We start from the raw sequence: 19322 nt of genomic DNA on the forward strand, positions 1-19322 counted from the left end.
ATACCTTGAAAGAAGAAATATAACAGAATATATTATACAATAATTTCTTACAGAAACGAGAAGGAAATTTATCTATCACACTTTTATGTCCGTTGTCATTTCTATTTATTCTTATTTACTCTCATTAATTATCCTTTATATATCTCGGGTGGGACCCACGGGTGGGGCCTGTGGGCGAGGGCTTCTGTGCGGGTTGCTGTCTCAGCATCATATAGAACTGTTTCTCTTGTCTTATCTTTTTGGGGCTCTCTATTCTTCTCTTTCTGGGGCTCTCTATTTTTCTCTTTCTGGGGCTCTCTTTTCTTTCTCCGGCTCTCGTTTCTATCTCATATTTTTCACTTTTAATTATGTTTTCAATTATGTTATTAATATGTTATTTCTTTTTAATTATGTATTCTTAATATTTATTTATGTTGTTTCTTTCTAATCATGTATTTAATTATGTGTTTAATTATGTATTTATGTTTTTAATTATGTTTTTAATATATTTTTATTAATTATTATTTATAACCTTTAGGTGAGACCCACGGTATTGTGCATGCTACTTCTCTTTTTATTTCTTTATCTAGGTCTCTTATCTACTTATATATATTTATTTTCTATTTGTATTTTATATATGTGTATATATATTATTTTGTTTTATATATTTTTTTGTTCTTTTATTTTCTCTTTATCTTTTTCTTTTACAGCATAGGTCATCGAGGGACAGGTTCATCAGCGGCCAGATGAAACATCGCATGGCAGGATTCATCATCGATTTTTATGCGCGAATACGGGAAGGATAGGAAGAACATTGGCGCGCGTGTCGGCGGGCACAGGCGTGGGTGTTCTCGGGCGCGATTATAATTCGTTTGATTGTTCGTATCGAAAACGCGAATTTAGAGTAGAGTCACCGTTTTTCTAACACTTGCGTGGGTGTTCGGGCGCGATCTAAGGTCCTACCGTGGACTTCGTTTGATTTCTTCGACATTTCGATGGGGGTACTTCGCGAATTTCGGCTTAACGATAGAATCTACGTAATTATAACACACACGTGAGTGTCGCGACGCGTTTAGTATTTCTAAGGAGTGCGCTTTGTTTGTTCGAAATTCGGAAAGCACGAATTCGGATGTGCTTAATATTCCGTTATGTCTGAAGCGGACGGTGCAAATGGTGGAGCTATCTGTAAGAGGTGTGTTGTAGCTAAGCTACGCATACCCTGTTAGTTAAGAAGCCAGTGCATTGAAGCGGAAAGGTATCGCGGATCGGTATCGTGGAACGCGGATTTTAGAGTAGAGTCACCGTTAGCTCGTGGGTCTCCACATGCAGCAACCTCCACGTGGTGAGACCTGGGTCGTTAATACTTGCAAAGTCGAATTGTAAATATTACAATGCTAGTATTATCGAGCGAATGGCTGCATACTGTATTACTTTTCCAATATCTTTTCAAAATAGTTCCAACTAATCATTAACATATTTTCATTTTATGTAGCTAATAATACTTCGAAAGAAGAAGTATAACAGAATTTATTGTACAATTATTTCTAACAGAAACGAAAAGGAAATTTATCTATCACACTTTTATGTCCGTTGTCATTTCTATTTATTCTTATTTACTCTCATTAATTATCCTTTATATATCTCGGGTGGGACCCATGGGTGGGGCCCATGGGTGAGGGCCTCTGTGCGGGTTGCTATCTCAGCATCGTGTAAAACTTCGCTTTCTTCTCTTTTTGGGACACTCTTTTCTTTTTTTTCCGGCTCTCTTTTCTATCTTATACTTTTCGTTTTTAATTATGTTTTTAATTTTGTCATTAATATATTCTTATTAATTATGATTTATAGTCTCGGGTGGGACCCATGTGATGGGGTCATGGGTGTGGGCCTCTGTGCGGGTTGCTGTCTCAGCATCGTTTAGAGCTGCTTGTATTTTCTTATCTTTCTGCAGCTTTCTTTTCTATCTAATATTTTTCTTCTTTAATTATGTTTTTAATTACGTTATTAATATGTTATTTCTTTTCATTATGTCTTTTCAGATTTTTATTATGTTATTTCTTTTTAATTGTGTTTCTTTAATATTTATTTGTTATTGCTTTTTAATTGTGTTTTTATGGTTTTAATTATGTTTTAAATTCATTCTTATTAATTATGATTTACAGGTTTTAGGTAGGAACCGTTAAATGAAGCGGACTATTGTTTCAGCAGCATGCATAACTACTTCTATTTTCTTATCTTTCAGCAGCTCTCTTTTATATTACTCTTATTTTTCTTCTTTAATTATGTTTTTAATTATATTTTTAATTATGTTATTAATATGTTATTTCTTTTTATTATGTCTTTTCAGAATTTAATTATGTTATTTCTTTTTATTATGCCTTTTCAGATTTTTATTTTATTATTTCTTTTTATTTTTGTTTCTTTAATATTTATTTGTTATTGCTTTTTAATTGTGTTTTTATGGTTTTAATTATGTTTTAAATACATTCTTATTAATTATGATTTACAGGTTTTAGGTAGGAACCGTTAAATGAAGCGGACTATTGTTTCAGCAGCATGCATAACTACTTCTATTTTCTTATCTTTCAGCAGCTCTCTTTTATATTACTCATATTTTTCTTCTTTAATTATGTTTTTAATTATATTTTTAATTATGTTATTAATATGTTATTTCTTTTTATTATGTCTTTTCAGAATTTAATTATGTTATTTCTTTCTAATTATGTATTTATGTCTTTTATTATTTTATTAACATGTTATTTCTTTTTATTATGCCTTTTCAGACTTTACTTATGTTATTTCTATTTAATTATGTTCTATTTTATATATTTTCTTTCTTTACCTTATTTTCTCCTTAGCTTCTTCTTTTCCAGTATAGATCATCGAGGAATGGATTCATCTGCGGTCGGAAACATCGTTTGCATGGCTCGAATCATCATCGATTTTTACACGCGAATACGAGAAGAATAGGAAGAACGTCGGCGGGCACAGGCGTGAATGTTCACGGTGTGGATAAATGTCTTATGGGGGACTTCGTTTTACATGTAAGTAAATTCGATTTATCTCGCGAATGCGATTTTTGGAGTACAGTTACCGTTTTTCTAACACTCGCGATTAAAAATCCATGGGTATGGGCTTCTATGCTGGCTGCTATTGCTTTTATTGATTGCTTTTCTTTCTCTAGATCTCATCTTTTATATCTCATATTTTGTCTCTTTCTGTTCTTATTTTTCAGGGATCACCGAGCAATATTGTGATGTGCGCGAGGGTCTCGTCTATCTTTTCTTTTCTTTCTCATATTTTCTCCGTTTCTTCGTTTTCTCCGGTCTGGATCACCGATTCATCATCGATTTTTTCGCGCGATTACGGGAAGGATAGGAAGAACACTGGCGTGCGTGTCGGCGTGCACAAGCGTGAGTGTTCTCGGGCGCGATTAAACTTCGTTTGATAGCTCGTATCGAAAACGCGGATTTAGAGTAGAGTCACCGTTTTTCTAAAACTCACGTGAATGAACGCGGGCGCGATTTAAAAGTCCTACCGGGGACTTCGTTTCATTTGCTCGAATATTCGATTAGATTACCTCGCGAACGCGTTTTTTTTAGAGTAGAGTCACCGTTTCCCGAACACTTGCGTGGGTGTCCGGGCGCGATTAAAAGTCCTATCATGGACTTCCGTTTAGTGTTGAAATTCGGGGTGCGCGAACGGCTTGCCTTGTAGTGCTGTACATGTAGCTAGCCGATGTAATGACGGTCCTCTTATTTGTAAGCGGGGGAAAATCCCTCGACCAAATAACATCGATAGTCAAAACACCGGTTAACTTATGTCACTTTGGATTTCAACTTAGAGTCACCGTTATTCTAACACTCACGTGAGTGTTCGCGTGCGCGATTAAAAGTCCTACCGGGGACTTCGTTTTGTTTGCTCGAATATTCGATTAGTTTATTTAGAGTAGATTCACCGTTTTCCGAACAATTGCGTGGGTGTCCGGGCGCGATTAAAAGTCCTATCATGGACTTCCGTTTAATGTTGAAATTCGGGGTGCGCGAACGGTGTCACCTAGTAGTGCAGTACATGTAGCTGATCGACATTATGACGACCATGTTATTTGTAAGCGGGGGAAAATCCTTCGAGCAAATATCATCGAGAGTCATAATACCGGTTAACTCATGTCACTTCGGATTTCAACTTAGAGTCACCGTTATTCTAACACACACGTAAATGTTCGCGTGCGCGATTGAAAGTCCTACCGGGGACTTCGTTTTATTTCTTCGACATTTCGATTAGATTACTTCGCGAATTTGGATAGAATAGTAGAATCTACGTATTCATAACACACGTGAGTATCGCGAACGCGATTAATGCGCTTTGATTGTTCGAAATTCGGAAGCACGAATTCAGATGTGCATAATAATCCGTTATGCCTGAGGCGAGTGTGTCGAACGGTAAAGCTCTCTGTAAGTGGGGTCCCTGTAGCTAAGGCTAGATACCTCCTGTTAGCTAAGTCGCCCTAGATATCCGAAGCGGAAGGCATAAGGGATCGGTATCGCGGAACGCGGATTTTAGAGGTAAATTAGAATCACCGTTAGCCCGTGGGTCTCCACATGCAGCAACTTCCACGTAGTGAGACCTGGATCGATAATACTTGCAAAGACTAATTGTAAATTTTTTAATACAAGTATTACCGAGCAAATGGCTGCATATTGTATTACTTTTCCAATATCTTTTCAAATTAGTTCCAACTAATCATTAACATATTTTCATTTTATATAGCTAATAATACTTCGAAAGAAGAAGTATAACAGAATTAATTGTACAATTATTTCTAACAGAAACGAAAAGGAAATTTATCTATCACACTTTTATGTCCGTTGTCATTTCTATTTATTCTTATTTACTCTCATTAATTATCCTTTATATATCTCGGGTGGGACCCACGGGTGGGGCCTGTGGGCGAGGGCTTCTGTGCGGGTTGCTGTCTCAGCATCATATAGAACTGTTTCTCTTGTCTTATCTTTTTGGGGCTCTCTATTCTTCTCTTTCAGGGGCTCTCTTTTCTTTCTCCAGCTCTGGTTTCTATCTCATATTTTTCACTTTTAATTATGTTTTCAATTATGTTATTAATATGTTATTTCCTTTTAATTATGTATTCTTAATATTTATTTATGTTGTTCCATTCTAATTATGTATTTAATTATGTGTTTATGTTTCTAATTATGTTTTTAATTATGTTTTTATTATGTTTTTAATCTATTTTTATTAATTATTATTTATAACCTTTAGGTGAGATCCACGGTATTGTGCATGCTACTTCTCTTTTCATTTCTTTATCTAGGTCTATTATCTACTTATATATATTTATTTTCTATTTGTATTTTATATATGTGTATATATATTATTTTGTTTTATATATTTTTTTGTTCTTTTATTTTCTCTTTATCTTTTTCTTTTACAGCATAGGTCATCGAGGGACAGGTTCATCAGCGGCCAGATGAAACATCGCATGGCAGGATTCATCATCGATTTTTATGCGCGAATACGGGAAGGATAGGAAGAACACTGGCGCGCGTGTCGGCGGGCACAGGCGTGGGTGTTCTCGGGCGCGATTATAATTCGTTTGATTGTTCGTATCGAAAACGCGAATTTAGAGTAGAGTCACCGTTTTTCTAACACTTGCGTGGGTGTTCGGGCGCGATCTAAGGTCCTACCGTGGACTTCGTTTGATTTCTTCGACATTTCGATGGGGGTACTTCGCGAATTTCGGCTTAACGATAGAATCTACGTAATTATAACACACACGTGAGTGTCGCGACGCGTTTAGTATTTCTAAGGAGTGCGCTTTGTTTGTTCGAAATTCGGAAAGCACGAATTCGGATGTGCTTAATATTCCGTTATGTCTGAAGCGGACGGTGCAAATGGTGGAGCTATCTGTAAGAGGTGTGTTGTAGCTAAGCTACGCATACCCTGTTAGTTAAGAAGCCAGTGCATTGAAGCGGAAAGGTATCGCGGATCGATATCGCGGAACGCGGATTTTAGAGTAGAGTCACCGTTAGCTCGTGGGTCTCCACATGCAGCAACCTCCACGTGGTGAGACCTGGGTCGTTAATACTTGCAAAGTCGAATTGTAAATATTACAATGCTAGTATTATCGAGCGAATGGCTGCATACTGTATTACTTTTCCAATATCTTTTCAAAATAGTTCCAACTAATCATTAACATATTTTCATTTTATATAGCTAATAATACTTCGAAAGAAGAAGTATAACAGAATTTATTGTACAATTATTTCTAACAGAAACGAAAAGGAAATTTATCTATCACACTTTTATGTCCGTTGTCATTTCTATTTATTCTTATTTACTCTCATTAATTATCCTTTATATATCTCGGGTGGGACCCATGGGTGGGGCCCATGGGTGAGGGCCTCTGTGCGGGTTGCTGTCTCAGCATCGTGTAAAACTTCTCTTTCTTCTCTTTTTGGGACACTCTTTTCTTTTTTTTCCGGCTCTCTTTTCTATCTTATACTTTTCGTTTTTAATTATGTTCTTAATTTTGTCATTAATATACTCTTATTAATTATGATTTATAGTCTCGGGTGGGACCCATGTGATGGGGTCATGGGTGTGGGCCTCTGTGCGGGTTGCTGTCTCAGCATCGTCTAGAGCTGCTTGTATTTTCTTATCTTTCTGCAGGTTTCTTTTCTATCTAATATTTTTGTTCTTTAATTATGTTTTTAATTACGTTATTAATATGTTATTTCTTTTCATTATGTCTTTTCAGATTTTTATTATGTTATTTCTTTTTAATTGTGTTTCTTTAATATTTATTTGTTATTGCTTTTTAATTGTGTTTTTATGGTTTTAATTATGTTTTAAATTCATTCTTATTAATTATGATTTACAGGTTTTAGGTAAGAACCATTAGATGAAGCGGATTATTGTTTCAGCAGCATGCATAACTACTTCTATTTTCTTATCTTTCAGCAGCTCTCTTTTATATTACTCATATTTTTCTTCTTTAATTATGTTTTTAATTATATTTTTAATTATGTTATTAATATGTTATTTCTTTTTATTATATCTTTTCAGAATTTAATTATGTTATTTCTTTTTATTATGCCTTTTCAGATTTTTATTTTATTATTTCTTTTTATTTGTGTTTCTTTAATATTTATTTGTTATTGCTTTTTAATTGTGTTTTTATGGTTTTAATTATGTTTTAAATACATTCTTATTAATTATGATTTACAGGTTTTAGGTAGGAACCGTTAAATGAAGCGGACTATTGTTTCAGCAGCATGCATAACTACTTCTATTTTCTTATCTTTCAGCAGCTCTCTTTTATATTACTCATATTTTTCTTCTTTAATTATGTTTTTAATTATATTTTTAATTATGTTATTAATATGTTATTTCTTTTTATTATGTCTTTTCAGAATTTAATTATGTTATTTCTTTCTAATTATGAATTTATGTCTTTTATTATTTTATTAACATGTTATTTCTTTTTATTATGCCTTTTCAGACTTTACTTATGTTATTTCTTTTTAATTATGTTCTATTTTATATATTTTCTTTCTTTATCTTATTTTCTCCTTAGCTTCTTCTTTTCCAGTATAGATCATCGAGGAATGGATTCATCTGCGGTCGGAAACATCGTTTGCATGGCTCGAATCATCATCGATTTTTACACGCGAATACGAGAAGAATAGGAAGAACGTCGGCGGGCACAGGCGTGAATGTTCACGGTGTGGATAAATGTCTTATGGGGGACTTCGTTTTACATGTAAGTAAATTCGATTTATCTCGCGAATGCGATTTTTGGAGTACAGTTACCGTTTTTCTAACACTCGCGATTAAAAATCCATGGGTATGGGCTTCTATGCTGGCTGCTATTGCTTTTATTGATTGCTTTTCTTTCTCTAGATCTCATCTTTTATATCTCATATTTTGTCTCTTTCTGTTCTTATTTTTCAGGGATCATCGAGCAATATTGTGATGTGCGCGAGGGTCTCGTCTATCTTTTCTTTTCTTTCTCATATTTTCTCCGTTTCTTCGTTTTCTCCGGTCTGGATCACCGATTCATCATCGATTTTTTCGCGCGATTACGGGAAGGATAGGAAGAACACTGGCGTGCGTGTCGGCGTGCACAAGCGTGAGTGTTCTCGGGCGCGATTAAACTTCGTTTGATAGTTCGTATCGAAAACGCGGATTTAGAGTAGAGTCACCGTTTTTCTAAAACTCACGTGAATGAACGCGGGCGCGATTTAAAAGTCCTACCGGGGACTTCGTTTCATTTGCTCGAATATTCGATTAGATTACCTCGCGAACGCGTTTTTTTTAGAGTAGAGTCACCGTTTCCCGAACACTTGCGTGGGTGTCCGGGCGCGATTAAAAGTCCTATCATGGACTTCCGTTTAGTGTTGAAATTCGGGGTGCGCGAACGGCTTGCCTTGTAGTGCTGTACATGTAGCTAGCCGATGTAATGACGGTCCTCTTATTTGTAAGCGGGGGAAAATCCCTCGACCAAATAACATCGATAGTCAAAACACCGGTTAACTTATGTCACTTTGGATTTCAACTTAGAGTCACCGTTATTCTAACACTCACGTGAGTGTTCGCGTGCGCGATTAAAAGTCCTACCGGGGACTTCGTTTTGTTTGCTCGAATATTCGATTAGTTTATTTAGAGTAGAGTCACCGTTTTCCGAACAATTGCGTGGGTGTCCGGGCGCGATTAAAAGTCCTATCATGGACTTCCGTTTAATGTTGAAATTCGGGGTGCGCGAACGGTGTCACCTAGTAGTGCAGTACATGTAGCTGATCGACATTATGACGATCATGTTATTTGTAAGCGGGGGAAAATCCTTCGAGCAAATATCATCGAGAGTCATAATACCGGTTAACTCATGTCACTTCGGATTTCAACTTAGAGTCACCGTTATTCTAACACACACGTAAATGTTCGCGTGCGCGATTGAAAGTCCTACCGGGGACTTCGTTTTATTTCTTCGACATTTCGATTAGATTACTTCGCGAATTTGGATAGAATAGTAGAATCTACGTATTCATAACACACGTGAGTATCGCGAACGCGATTAATGCGCTTTGATTGTTCGAAATTCGGAAGCACGAATTCAGATGTGCATAATAATCCGTTATGCCTGAGGCGAGTGTGTCGAACGGTAAAGCTCTCTGTAAGTGGGGTCCCTGTAGCTAAGGCTAGATACCTCCTGTTAGCTAAGTCGCCCTAGATATCCGAAGCGGAAGGCATAAGGGATCGGTATCGCGGAACGCGGATTTTAGAGGTAAATTAGAATCACCGTTAGCCCGTGGGTCTCCACATGCAGCAACTTCCACGTAGTGAGACCTGGATCGATAATACTTGCAAAGACTAATTGTAAATTTTTTAATACAAGTATTACCGAGCGAATGGCTGCATATTGTATTACTTTTCCAATATCTTTTCAAATTAGTTCCAACTAATCATTAACATATTTTCATTTTATATAGCTAATAATACTTCGAAAGAAGAAGTATAACAGAATTAATTGTACAATTATTTCTAACAGAAACGAAAAGGAAATTTATCTATCACACTTTTATGTCCGTTGTCATTTCTATTTATTCTTATTTACTCTCATTAATTATCCTTTATATATCTCGGGTGGGACCCACGGGTGGGGCCTGTGGGCGAGGGCTTCTGTGCGGGTTGCTGTCTCAGCATCATATAGAACTGTTTCTCTTGTCTTATCTTTTTGGGGCTCTCTATTCTTCTCTTTCAGGGGCTCTCTTTTCTTTCTCCAGCTCTGGTTTCTATCTCATATTTTTCATTTTTACTTATGTTTTCAATTATGTTATTAATATGTTATTTCCTTTTAATTATGTATTCTTAATATTTATTTATGTTGTTCCATTCTAATTATGTATTTAATTATGTGTTTATGTTTCTAATTATGTTTTTAATTATGTTTTTATTATGTTTTTAATCTATTTTTATTAATTATTATTTATAACCTTTAGGTGAGATCCACGGTATTGTGCATGCTACTTCTCTTTTCATTTCTTTATCTAGGTCTATTATCTACTTATATATATTTATTTTCTATTTGTATTTTATATATGTGTATATATATTATTTTGTTTTATATATTTTTTTGTTCTTTTATTTTCTCTTTATCTTTTTCTTTTACAGCATAGGTCATCGAGGGACAGGTTCATCAGCGGCCAGATGAAACATCGCATGGCAGGATTCATCATCGATTTTTATGCGCGAATACGGGAAGGATAGGAAGAACACTGGCGCGCGTGTCGGCGGGCACAGGCGTGGGTGTTCTCGGGCGCGATTATAATTCGTTTGATTGTTCGTATCGAAAACGCGAATTTAGAGTAGAGTCACCGTTTTTCTAACACTTGCGTGGGTGTTCGGGCGCGATCTAAGGTCCTACCGTGGACTTCGTTTGATTTCTTCGACATTTCGATGGGGGTACTTCGCGAATTTCGGCTTAACGATAGAATCTACGTAATTATAACACACACGTGAGTGTCGCGACGCGTTTAGTATTTCTAAGGAGTGCGCTTTGTTTGTTCGAAATTCGGAAAGCACGAATTCGGATGTGCTTAATATTCCGTTATGTCTGAAGCGGACGGTGCAAATGGTGGAGCTATCTGTAAGAGGTGTGTTGTAGCTAAGCTACGCATACCCTGTTAGTTAAGAAGCCAGTGCATTGAAGCGGAAAGGTATCGCGGATCGATATCGCGGAACGCGGATTTTAGAGTAGAGTCACCGTTAGCCCGTGGGTCTCCACATGCAGCAACCTCCACGTGGTGAGACCTGGGTCGTTAATACTTGCAAAGTCGAATTGTAAATATTACAATGCTAGTATTATCGAGCGAATGGCTGCATACTGTATTACTTTCCCAATATTTTCTCAATCTTATTCCAATTAAACGTATTCCCATTTTACATTGCTAATCATATCAAATAATCAAGTAGGTAAATAATTAAATATAGTAGAATACTAGAATAATTTTTTAAAGAAGCTTGTAGGAATCTTTTCTATTGCACCTATGTTTACAGTCGTTACTATTTATTCTTATTCATTTTTATTAATTATTATTTATAAGTCTCGGGTAAAAACCTTTAATCTAATTCTGATTGAACACTAAGGTACTTACACTTATTATTCTGCTTATAATTCTTTTACGAATAAATATTGTAATAACATATAATATAATAATGTAATAAAGAGAGATAAAGATAATAATGAAAGAAAAGAAATAATGAAAAGAAGAAGTTGAAAAAAAGATATTCGTGTTGTGTGTGTGTGTGTGTTTGTGTGTGTGTGTGTGTGTGTGCTTATATATTAAATATTATTTTATATAAGTATTCACTAATTCTCGTACCAATTATTATATTTATAATTTTTTATGCATTTATATCATAAAATAAATGCATACGGGCGCTGCATCGTATCTATCACGGATTACTGCGATAGGCACGCCATCATTAAATAAAAGATATAAATTTGGATAAATGGAAAGTTTGAGTTTTCAATTTATTACCACTATTTATTATAACTCCCACTAATGCGATCATTATAACACGTGGTTTGCCTTGCTACCTGATAAACTGATACGATAGACTTATGACCGCGACAGTATTCCCCGCTGACGCTTATAGTTCATATTCTGTCCGTACATGTCGTTGAAGTCGTACACTCTTCGAGTGGAAAATAATGAATAATCTTAAACTAACCTTAATTATACAAAAAATAATTGAAAATATAAAAAGGGATACATTAGTTTTTTCTTTTTTTTTTTTGAAGAAAAAGAAAAACTCATAAAAGAAATTAATGTATTGAAGAAAATGAAAAAAGATATTTTTTCGAAAAAATGATAAATCGTGTAAAAAAAGATCCAGGCGGACATATATATGAATGTAGTTTTTAACCATATATATATGTAAGTGTGTAGGCTTATCAAAGTTACTCATTCCAGATGGCGTAGCATAATTAAAGGTCATAAATACGCAACTAGTAAAATGATATATAATGTTACATATATGCTTTTAAAACAAGTAAATCGCGTGATAACGCGAAATAAAATTTTAAAAAAAAGAGTTATATAATCATCTTAATTTTATAAATATGCATCAGAATTTATTTACAGTTCTACTTTAAATGCAAATAAGGACATATCTTTTATTATATATATAAAAAGTATATAGTTATAACAATTGTGTAATAGATATTATAATATCACAGTTATAAAATAAACCTTTATTCAATCACATGGATACCAATCAAGATAGCAACACTTTTGACCCTAAAGGTATGTAATTTTGTCATATTATATTATTGCAATGAATTTCTATAATTAATTGTTTTGCAGATCATCAACATATACGTTATAATCCTTTAAAAGGAGAATGGGTATTAGTATCTCCACATCGTATGAAACGACCTTGGGGAGGTCAAGTAGAACCAAACGTAGACGAAGAACTTCCAGATTATGATCCTAATAATCCACTTTGTCCAGGAAATGTTAGAGCTAATGGAGAGGTAATTTCGTTATATTATTTATTATAATACAAATACTTAATATTTATAATATAACCCTTAGGTAACTCCTGTTTATCAAAAGACATTTACATTTGTTAATGATTTTCCTGCGTTACTTGAAACAGTACCTTCGCCATTAAAATCAAACGATGAATTGTTTCAAATTGAAGCTGCTCGAGGAACGTGTAAGGTCATGTGTTTTCATCCAAAGTCAAATGTTACCATAGCACTTATGAAAGTTGATGAGGTTAAAGATGTAATTATAAGGTAAGAATATATAATAAACTCTATAATAATAGTAATATTATATAATAAAATCTCAAGAAAAGTATTTCGTGTTAAATTACAAATCTCTAATTATTTCTTTTTTTTTCGTAAAATCAGATGGATATTTGAAATCCTTGACTTAAGTAAACAATGGACCTGGGTTCAAATATTCGAAAATCGTGGAGCCTTGATGGGATGTAGCAATGCACATCCTCATTGCCAGATTTGGGCTAGTTCTTTTTTACCAAATGAAGCTAGAATAAAAGATAAATATTTAGCTGAATATTATGATCGTAATAAGAAACCTCTTCTTATTGATTATATGGAAAAAGAAATCTTGAAAAAGGTAAATAAAAGTATAACACTTATATAATATATAATAACTTAATATAATAACTTAAACGTTCTAAGTAATATTTAAATTTATAATAATGAAAATTAATAGAAATGAATTTTAAAAACATACTTCTTTTAATTGACATATCTTAACTTGATATATTTTAGGATCGCATTGTATTAGAAAATCGCAATTGGATAGTAGTTGTACCATTCTGGGCAGTATGGCCTTATGAGACAATGGTACTTCCAAAACAACAAGTAACAAGAATGCAAAATTTATCAAAAAGTCAGCAAGAATCATTAGCAGTTATCATGAAACAATTATGCACAAGATACGATAACTTATTCCAATGTTCCTTTCCATATTCTATGGGATGGCATGGTAATAATTATTTCATTGTCAACTTTTTTTATTATACATTATCTTTTTAAATAAATATTTGTACGTAATTATTTGTATAAAAAATAATAATTATATAACAATTAAAGGTGCGCCAACTGGTGAATATCTAAAACAAGATTATCCATATTGGACGTTTCATGGAATTTATCTACCTCCGTTATTACGTTCAGCTACGATAAAAAAGCACATGGTTGGATATGAATTACTTGCGCAAGTACAAAGAGATTTAACTCCGGAACAAGCAGCAGACAAATTAAGAAGTTTAAGTGATATCCATTATAGACATCCGGAAACAAGTTTATCAGCAGAAGAATTAGCGAAATACAATTGAATTTCTCTTTCGTAACTTTTTTGTAGCATATCTCTATTTTAGAAAAAATAATACTTGTATAAATTATATACAAACATATGTAACATATATATATATATATATAGATTTATATATATAATCGTAGATGTATACACATTTGTATCATAATGAAATATTGAATATTTCATCAGGCCGAATAATCAATAAATAGGAAATGTTGAATCGATTTTATTACTCCAGGCATGAATTCCTCCAATGATGTCTTTTATGTTTAATTTACTATCTTTAAATATCTCTTGAAGGTGTTTTACTGCTTTCTGTGAATCATTTCCTCTTCTACATAAAACATAAACTAGAAAAAAATATATACATACAAATTACATAATTACCCTTTTATTTTAATGTACTTAATAATAATTGTTTATTCTATACCTTTTGATATTGTTTTTCCATTATCCTGTTTGTCTATTTCACTTTTTATTTGCTTAGTAGCGTTATCCTTGTAAATCTCATACAATGGAATATTTATAGAATTTCTCAAACGACAAATTTGAAATTCTTCGGGTGAACGCACATCAATTAATAAGTGATCTTCTGTGTTAAATTTTATTATATGATTATATGTTTCAACTGTTATTCTATCTTCATTTTTAAGTAGATTTAAATTAGGATTTTTATCATTTGCTTTTGCACCACAAAACTGTTCATAATCAATTAATTCTTTTATAATTGGATTTTTTCCACAAATGGCACATTCTTGATTTCTGGTTCGTAAATTGATATTACGAAATCGTGTTTCAATTCCATCAAATACTAACAAACGTCCAGAAAGTGTTTCAGGCATGTCAAGAATTACTTTAATAGCTTCCACTGCTTGTAAAACACCAATTGTTCCAACAGCTAAAAATAATTGTGTTAAATGATAACTGTCTCAAATACGTTGTTACAAGATATTTCAATTTAAAGAATAATAACCTGCTCCAAGTACACCACCATCACCACAATTAGTTACTGTTTCAGGAGATGGTGGTTTAGGAAAGATACATCGGTAACAAGGACCTTTGTAATTAAATACAGACAAATGTCCTTCAAAACGCAATGCTGATCCTGAGATCAAAGGTTTGTTACTTAAAACACACGCATCGTTTAATAAATAACGCGTTGCTACATTGTCAGTTGCATCCAATACAATATCATACAATTCTATAATTTTTAAAGCATTGCTACTGTCCAGTTGAAGTTTATAAGGAGTAACTTCTGTATAACTATTTAACCTAAAAATAAATATATAGGAAATAAATAAGGATCTATGTATTTTAAAGGATAGAAGTTATCAATTGTAGTAAAAGTGAAAGTTAAGGAAATGAAAGTAACGATCATATACTTGTTGAGAAATTCTGCAGCTACAGTTACTTTAGGCATTCCAATAGATCCTTCCGTGAATAAGACCTGTCTGTGTAAATTATTAATTTCAATATTATCATAATCGACAAGTCCAATACGTCCAATACCACTGCATGTTAAGTATAATGCAGAAGGACAACCTAATCCACCTACTCCCACGATAAGTACTGAAGATTCCTTTATCTTTTTTTGTCCTAAAGATATAAATAACATAAGAATTCAATTTATAAAGAAATACATTGGAAACATTTTGCACCACCTGTTACACCAATTTCTGGCAAAAAAATTTGCCTGCTATATCTGCTAATTTCATCGTTATTCAAACCGTGGTCACGTGGAATTTGTTTCGCGCGCCTTATATTAGCTAACTCAGATTCCTTCTCATGCAAAAGCTCACGTAATTTAGCAATCTCATTTATCAATTCTTCTTCCTCCATGCTTCTGTTAGAGAAAGATAATAATAGAAAAAATATTCAAAGAATATTATTTCTCTTTGAATCAACGTTACTATTTTATAAGTTATTTTTATAGGTATTATATACTGTGTACGAAGTTCTGTGCTGTGTATAAAGTAATGAAGCCATGGACCTCAAATTATAATAAGAACTTTAACTCTCTACGACTTTAATTCTATATCTATAAAGTTAGATGGTGCAATAATACGTCGATGTAATTTCCTCGAATGCATATGCACTTGTATATATATATTAAATTTCGTTAATAATATGTAGATCGATTTATATCGTGTTTGAGTAAAATTTAAGTACAAAACATTGATTGTTTTGATCTAAAGTAACAATTCCATAACATATTTTCAGGAAGACATTTTCCAAACTGTTGATACACATATATGTAATTCAGAACGTGCGCATTGCCTCATTCATACACAAGTAAAAAAACTATCTATTAGCGCGCCATCTGACCTTCCGAATACGAAATTAAAATGGTAGGCAGTTTCTTTTTTAGATTAGAACACGGAAGTTCTCGGAGTGATCTTTCTTGTCCGAATTTTACTGTTGGTGTGTTGTAACGTTTAATAATGACGACTTAAATTTATAAATTGTTAGAAGAGAAAGCATTCTGTGATTACATAAAATTGTAACTTCTGTTTTTAGTTTTCTTTTTTTTTTTTTTTTTTCGTAAACGAGAAAACATAATAACCTTCGTTATTAATCGCTAGTAAATAATAAACGTGCTAATGTGGTAATAAAAAGTTATACACAAAAAGGATGATATACGTAATCATAAGATCTGCGTATTTACTCGTACAGTGACGTGCGCAATAGAGACGGCACAATGAGCAAAGGTGGTAGGAAGCTGACGATTAATGTCACGGTCAACTGAATTCTAGTTGTCTTGACAAGTGTGTGCAACAAAAAATGCATATATTTTAAAAAAAGAAACGTGCATTTGGTTGAGAGATTTATTTTTTTTTTTTTTGGCTTGCTCTCCCCCCTCCACCCCCACACTTCTCCGCCGTTAATCTTTCATCGAGATGGTGGAGCCAATTTTTGATTATCAATTTCGGCTAATACTGATTGGCGACAGTACGGTCGGGAAGAGTTCGCTCCTGAAATATTTCACCGATGGGAAGTTCGCAGAGGTACGATGCATTTTTGTCCTCTGTGATCATAACTTTTTGATAAACAGGAAGTCATCGTTATGCCTTGTTACATCTACTCTTTTTGGCGTCATGACACTTTCTATATTTTTTTTTTTGTATTTCTATTAACGCGTAATATATGTGGACATTAGTCTGCACGCATCGCAGTATTTTGTAATCTAATCTTAAATACATACTATAGTGTTTCAGCATATCATTGATCTTTGGTTATGAAAAAATTAATACTAATGTAATTTTAGTTGTTAAGTATGAATAGCTTAATTATTAAAAAATTATTATAAAATGTAATCAATTGTTTTATCAAACTGTTATAATGTATTTTACGTATTCAATATGTTCTTATTATTAGAACTATACATTTTCTATTAGTGACTTGTAAAATTTTCATTTTAGCTCTCAGACCCAACAGTCGGTGTAGACTTTTTTGCACGCTTAATTGAAGTTAAAGATGGTACAAGAATAAAATTACAACTATGGGATACAGCTGGACAAGAAAGATTTAGGTAAATTGTGATTAAAATTGTATGTATGTGTGTATGTGTGTATGTGTATATGTGTAGTACTCCATATATATATATATATATATACATATGTATATAATTTCCTTTGCATGTCCTATTATATTTTATGTATAATAATCTGACGTAAAATGCTATTGCATAGATTATATTATTTTTACTTTAGGTCTATAACAAAGTCTTACTACAGAAATTCTGTTGGAGCACTACTTGTATATGATGTATGCAACAGAACTAGCTTTGAACATATTCCTCAATGGATGATGGAAGCACGTAGGCACATTGAACCGCATCGTCCTGTATTTGCATTGGTAGGTTGTAAATTGGATCTGGTAACAAATGGTGGCAGAAGAGAAGTATCGAAAGAAGAAGCTAGAGCTTTTGCTGATCAGCATGGTGTACATCATATAGAAACTAGTGCAAAGACAGGGGTCAATGTTGAAGAAGCATTTCGAACAGTTACTCAAGAAGTTTATAATAGAATACAGACTGGTGAATATAAAGTAGAAGATGGTTGGGATGGTATTAAAACTGGATTTGCTAGACCCGGTGGTTTAGATTTTAATTTAGTTGAAGCAGAACCTGCAAAGTCTTCGTGTTGTTAAATTAGGAATGACTTTGATTTATTGAAAGAAACAAATTATTTTATAATAAGAAATCAATTGTGTTGAGACTTCATTTAAGACTGCTTACAATCTACATTTGATAAATAATTTTCATTTTACTCACTAAAGAATTCATATACTATTCACCACATATTTATGTTAAATAATATAAGCAATGATAAATGTAAAGATATAGAAAATGAGTCTATAGACATTCAACACAACTGATTTCATCCAGGGAATGTAGCAGAAAATTTAATACGTAGTGAATTATTGATTACATTTTTTGTACTATAAATGTATGTTGAATATTGTATATTCCAAAAACTTTTTCCAATGTTGTTGCGATAGTAACAAATACAATTTTCTGAGTAGAAAATATATACAATTTTTACCGCATTCTTTGTTTTAGACAAAAGACTAACAATTATACATAATGGACATTATGCATACATATGAGAGGTAGAATTTTTTGTATATAGTATGTATAAATTAAAAAGTATATGAATGATTAAAAACATTTAAAAATTCAGATAGGATTGTTTTTTTTTTTTTATTTCATTTAAAAACTAAAATATATGTATTTTCTTCTGAGTCATTTTTGTAATATGTATTCTTATAATAATGTATTACAAGTTTTATGTATGCTATTATAGAAATACTTTTATATAAATCTAACTTTCTGTTATATAACGGCTGTGCTCTTTGTTGAAATTATTTCATAATGAATGAAATAATAAAAAAAAAATGTTACCAAGTCACATTTCTGAAAATAGTTTAGATTTATAATGTAATACATTAAATTATTTACATGAATGTACGTTAAAAGTATCTGTAATTCATTAGAGCATACATTGTATAAAGTGTTAAAGAAGAAGAAACATGAAATTTATATGCTTTTTTCTTTTTTCTTTTTTTTTTTTTTTTACTGAATATTTTTAACTTATAATAACAAATAATATATCTCATGAATAAGAAATCAAATTGTAAATTGTTATTTTATTATATTGGTACATTTGAAAACTTTTTACATGAAAAAATTCATGAGACTTCTTCTTGCAATAATAATATAAATCAATTAAAAGTTTGTATATAAAATAATTTGTGACACAATATATTTATACAACATAATTGTCATGACAAAATATTGTAATTGGTGTCTGATTATTTATTGGCACAATAAGTAAATGTGTTTTGCATTATTATATAGAATAACAATAAATACCTGTTTATTATATCATATTTTATACATTATAACAGAAATCATGAAAACATAATGTTATACAATTTATTAGAAATCAATTTGATAAAAATTTA

General features: G+C 32.6%; 3 protein-coding genes across 5 annotated transcripts; 2 read left to right on the forward strand and 1 right to left on the reverse strand.

Moving 5' to 3' along the window:
- Positions 1–11830: 11830 nt before the first annotated feature.
- On the forward strand, positions 11831–14076 carry LOC124947805 (probable galactose-1-phosphate uridylyltransferase). The gene is made up of 6 exons (XM_047490456.1): positions 11831–12305; positions 12366–12535; positions 12597–12802; positions 12920–13148; positions 13307–13523; positions 13631–14076. Exons 1-6 carry the CDS (start codon positions 12266–12268, stop codon positions 13873–13875), a joined length of 1107 nt encoding a protein of 368 aa, XP_047346412.1. The 5' UTR covers positions 11831–12265; the 3' UTR covers positions 13876–14076.
- On the reverse strand, positions 13536–16667 carry LOC124947801 (adenylyltransferase and sulfurtransferase MOCS3). 2 transcript variants are annotated; one of them, XM_047490452.1, is made up of 6 exons: positions 15801–16667; positions 15518–15699; positions 15239–15452; positions 14830–15128; positions 14287–14754; positions 13536–14206 (listed from the first exon to the last, which is right to left on the reverse strand). In XM_047490452.1, the coding sequence occupies exons 2-6, from the start codon at positions 15693–15695 to the stop codon at positions 14055–14057; spliced, it is 1311 nt and encodes a 436-aa protein (XP_047346408.1). In that variant the 5' UTR covers positions 15696–15699; positions 15801–16667; the 3' UTR covers positions 13536–14054. The 2 variants fall into 2 exon arrangements, with proteins under 2 accessions (XP_047346408.1, XP_047346406.1); XM_047490450.1 differs by having other exon boundaries at positions 15518–16663.
- LOC124947811 (ras-related protein Rab-39B) lies at positions 16205–18984 on the forward strand. Of its 2 annotated transcripts, none has more exons than XM_047490470.1 (3): positions 16205–16861; positions 17276–17385; positions 17546–18984. In XM_047490470.1, exons 1-3 carry the CDS (start codon positions 16754–16756, stop codon positions 18003–18005), a joined length of 678 nt encoding a protein of 225 aa, XP_047346426.1. In that variant the 5' UTR covers positions 16205–16753; the 3' UTR covers positions 18006–18984. The 2 variants fall into 2 exon arrangements, with proteins under 2 accessions (XP_047346426.1, XP_047346427.1); XM_047490471.1 differs by having other exon boundaries at positions 16209–16861; positions 17567–18984.
- The last annotated feature ends 338 nt before the right edge of the window (positions 18985–19322 follow it).

The sequence above is a fragment of the Vespa velutina genome, chromosome 3 (genome assembly GCF_912470025.1).
Source record: "Vespa velutina chromosome 3, iVesVel2.1, whole genome shotgun sequence".
Lineage (NCBI taxonomy): Eukaryota > Metazoa > Arthropoda > Insecta > Hymenoptera > Vespidae > Vespa > Vespa velutina.

Coding starts and splice junctions, on each gene's coding strand:
- LOC124947805 (XM_047490456.1), top strand. CDS start 12,266: ATGGATACCAATCAAGATAGCAACACTTTTGACCCTAAAG. Junction 12,306..12,365: donor CAACACTTTTGACCCTAAAG/GTATGTAATTTT, acceptor ATTGTTTTGCAG/ATCATCAACATATACGTTAT. Junction 13,524..13,630: donor ATATTCTATGGGATGGCATG/GTAATAATTATT, acceptor TAACAATTAAAG/GTGCGCCAACTGGTGAATAT.
- LOC124947811 (XM_047490470.1), top strand. CDS start 16,754: ATGGTGGAGCCAATTTTTGATTATCAATTTCGGCTAATACTGATTGGC. Junction 16,862..17,275: donor CCGATGGGAAGTTCGCAGAG/GTACGATGCATT, acceptor TTTTCATTTTAG/CTCTCAGACCCAACAGTCGG. Junction 17,386..17,545: donor GCTGGACAAGAAAGATTTAG/GTAAATTGTGAT, acceptor GCTATTGCATAG/ATTATATTATTTTTACTTTA.
- LOC124947801 (XM_047490452.1), bottom strand. CDS start 15,695: ATGGAGGAAGAAGAATTGATAAATGAGATTGCTAAATTACGTGAGCTT. Junction 15,129..15,238: donor GCTGCAGAATTTCTCAACAA/GTATATGATCGT, acceptor ATTTATTTTTAG/GTTAAATAGTTATACAGAAG. Junction 14,207..14,286: donor TGGAAAAACAATATCAAAAG/GTATAGAATAAA, acceptor ATTTTTTTCTAG/TTTATGTTTTATGTAGAAGA.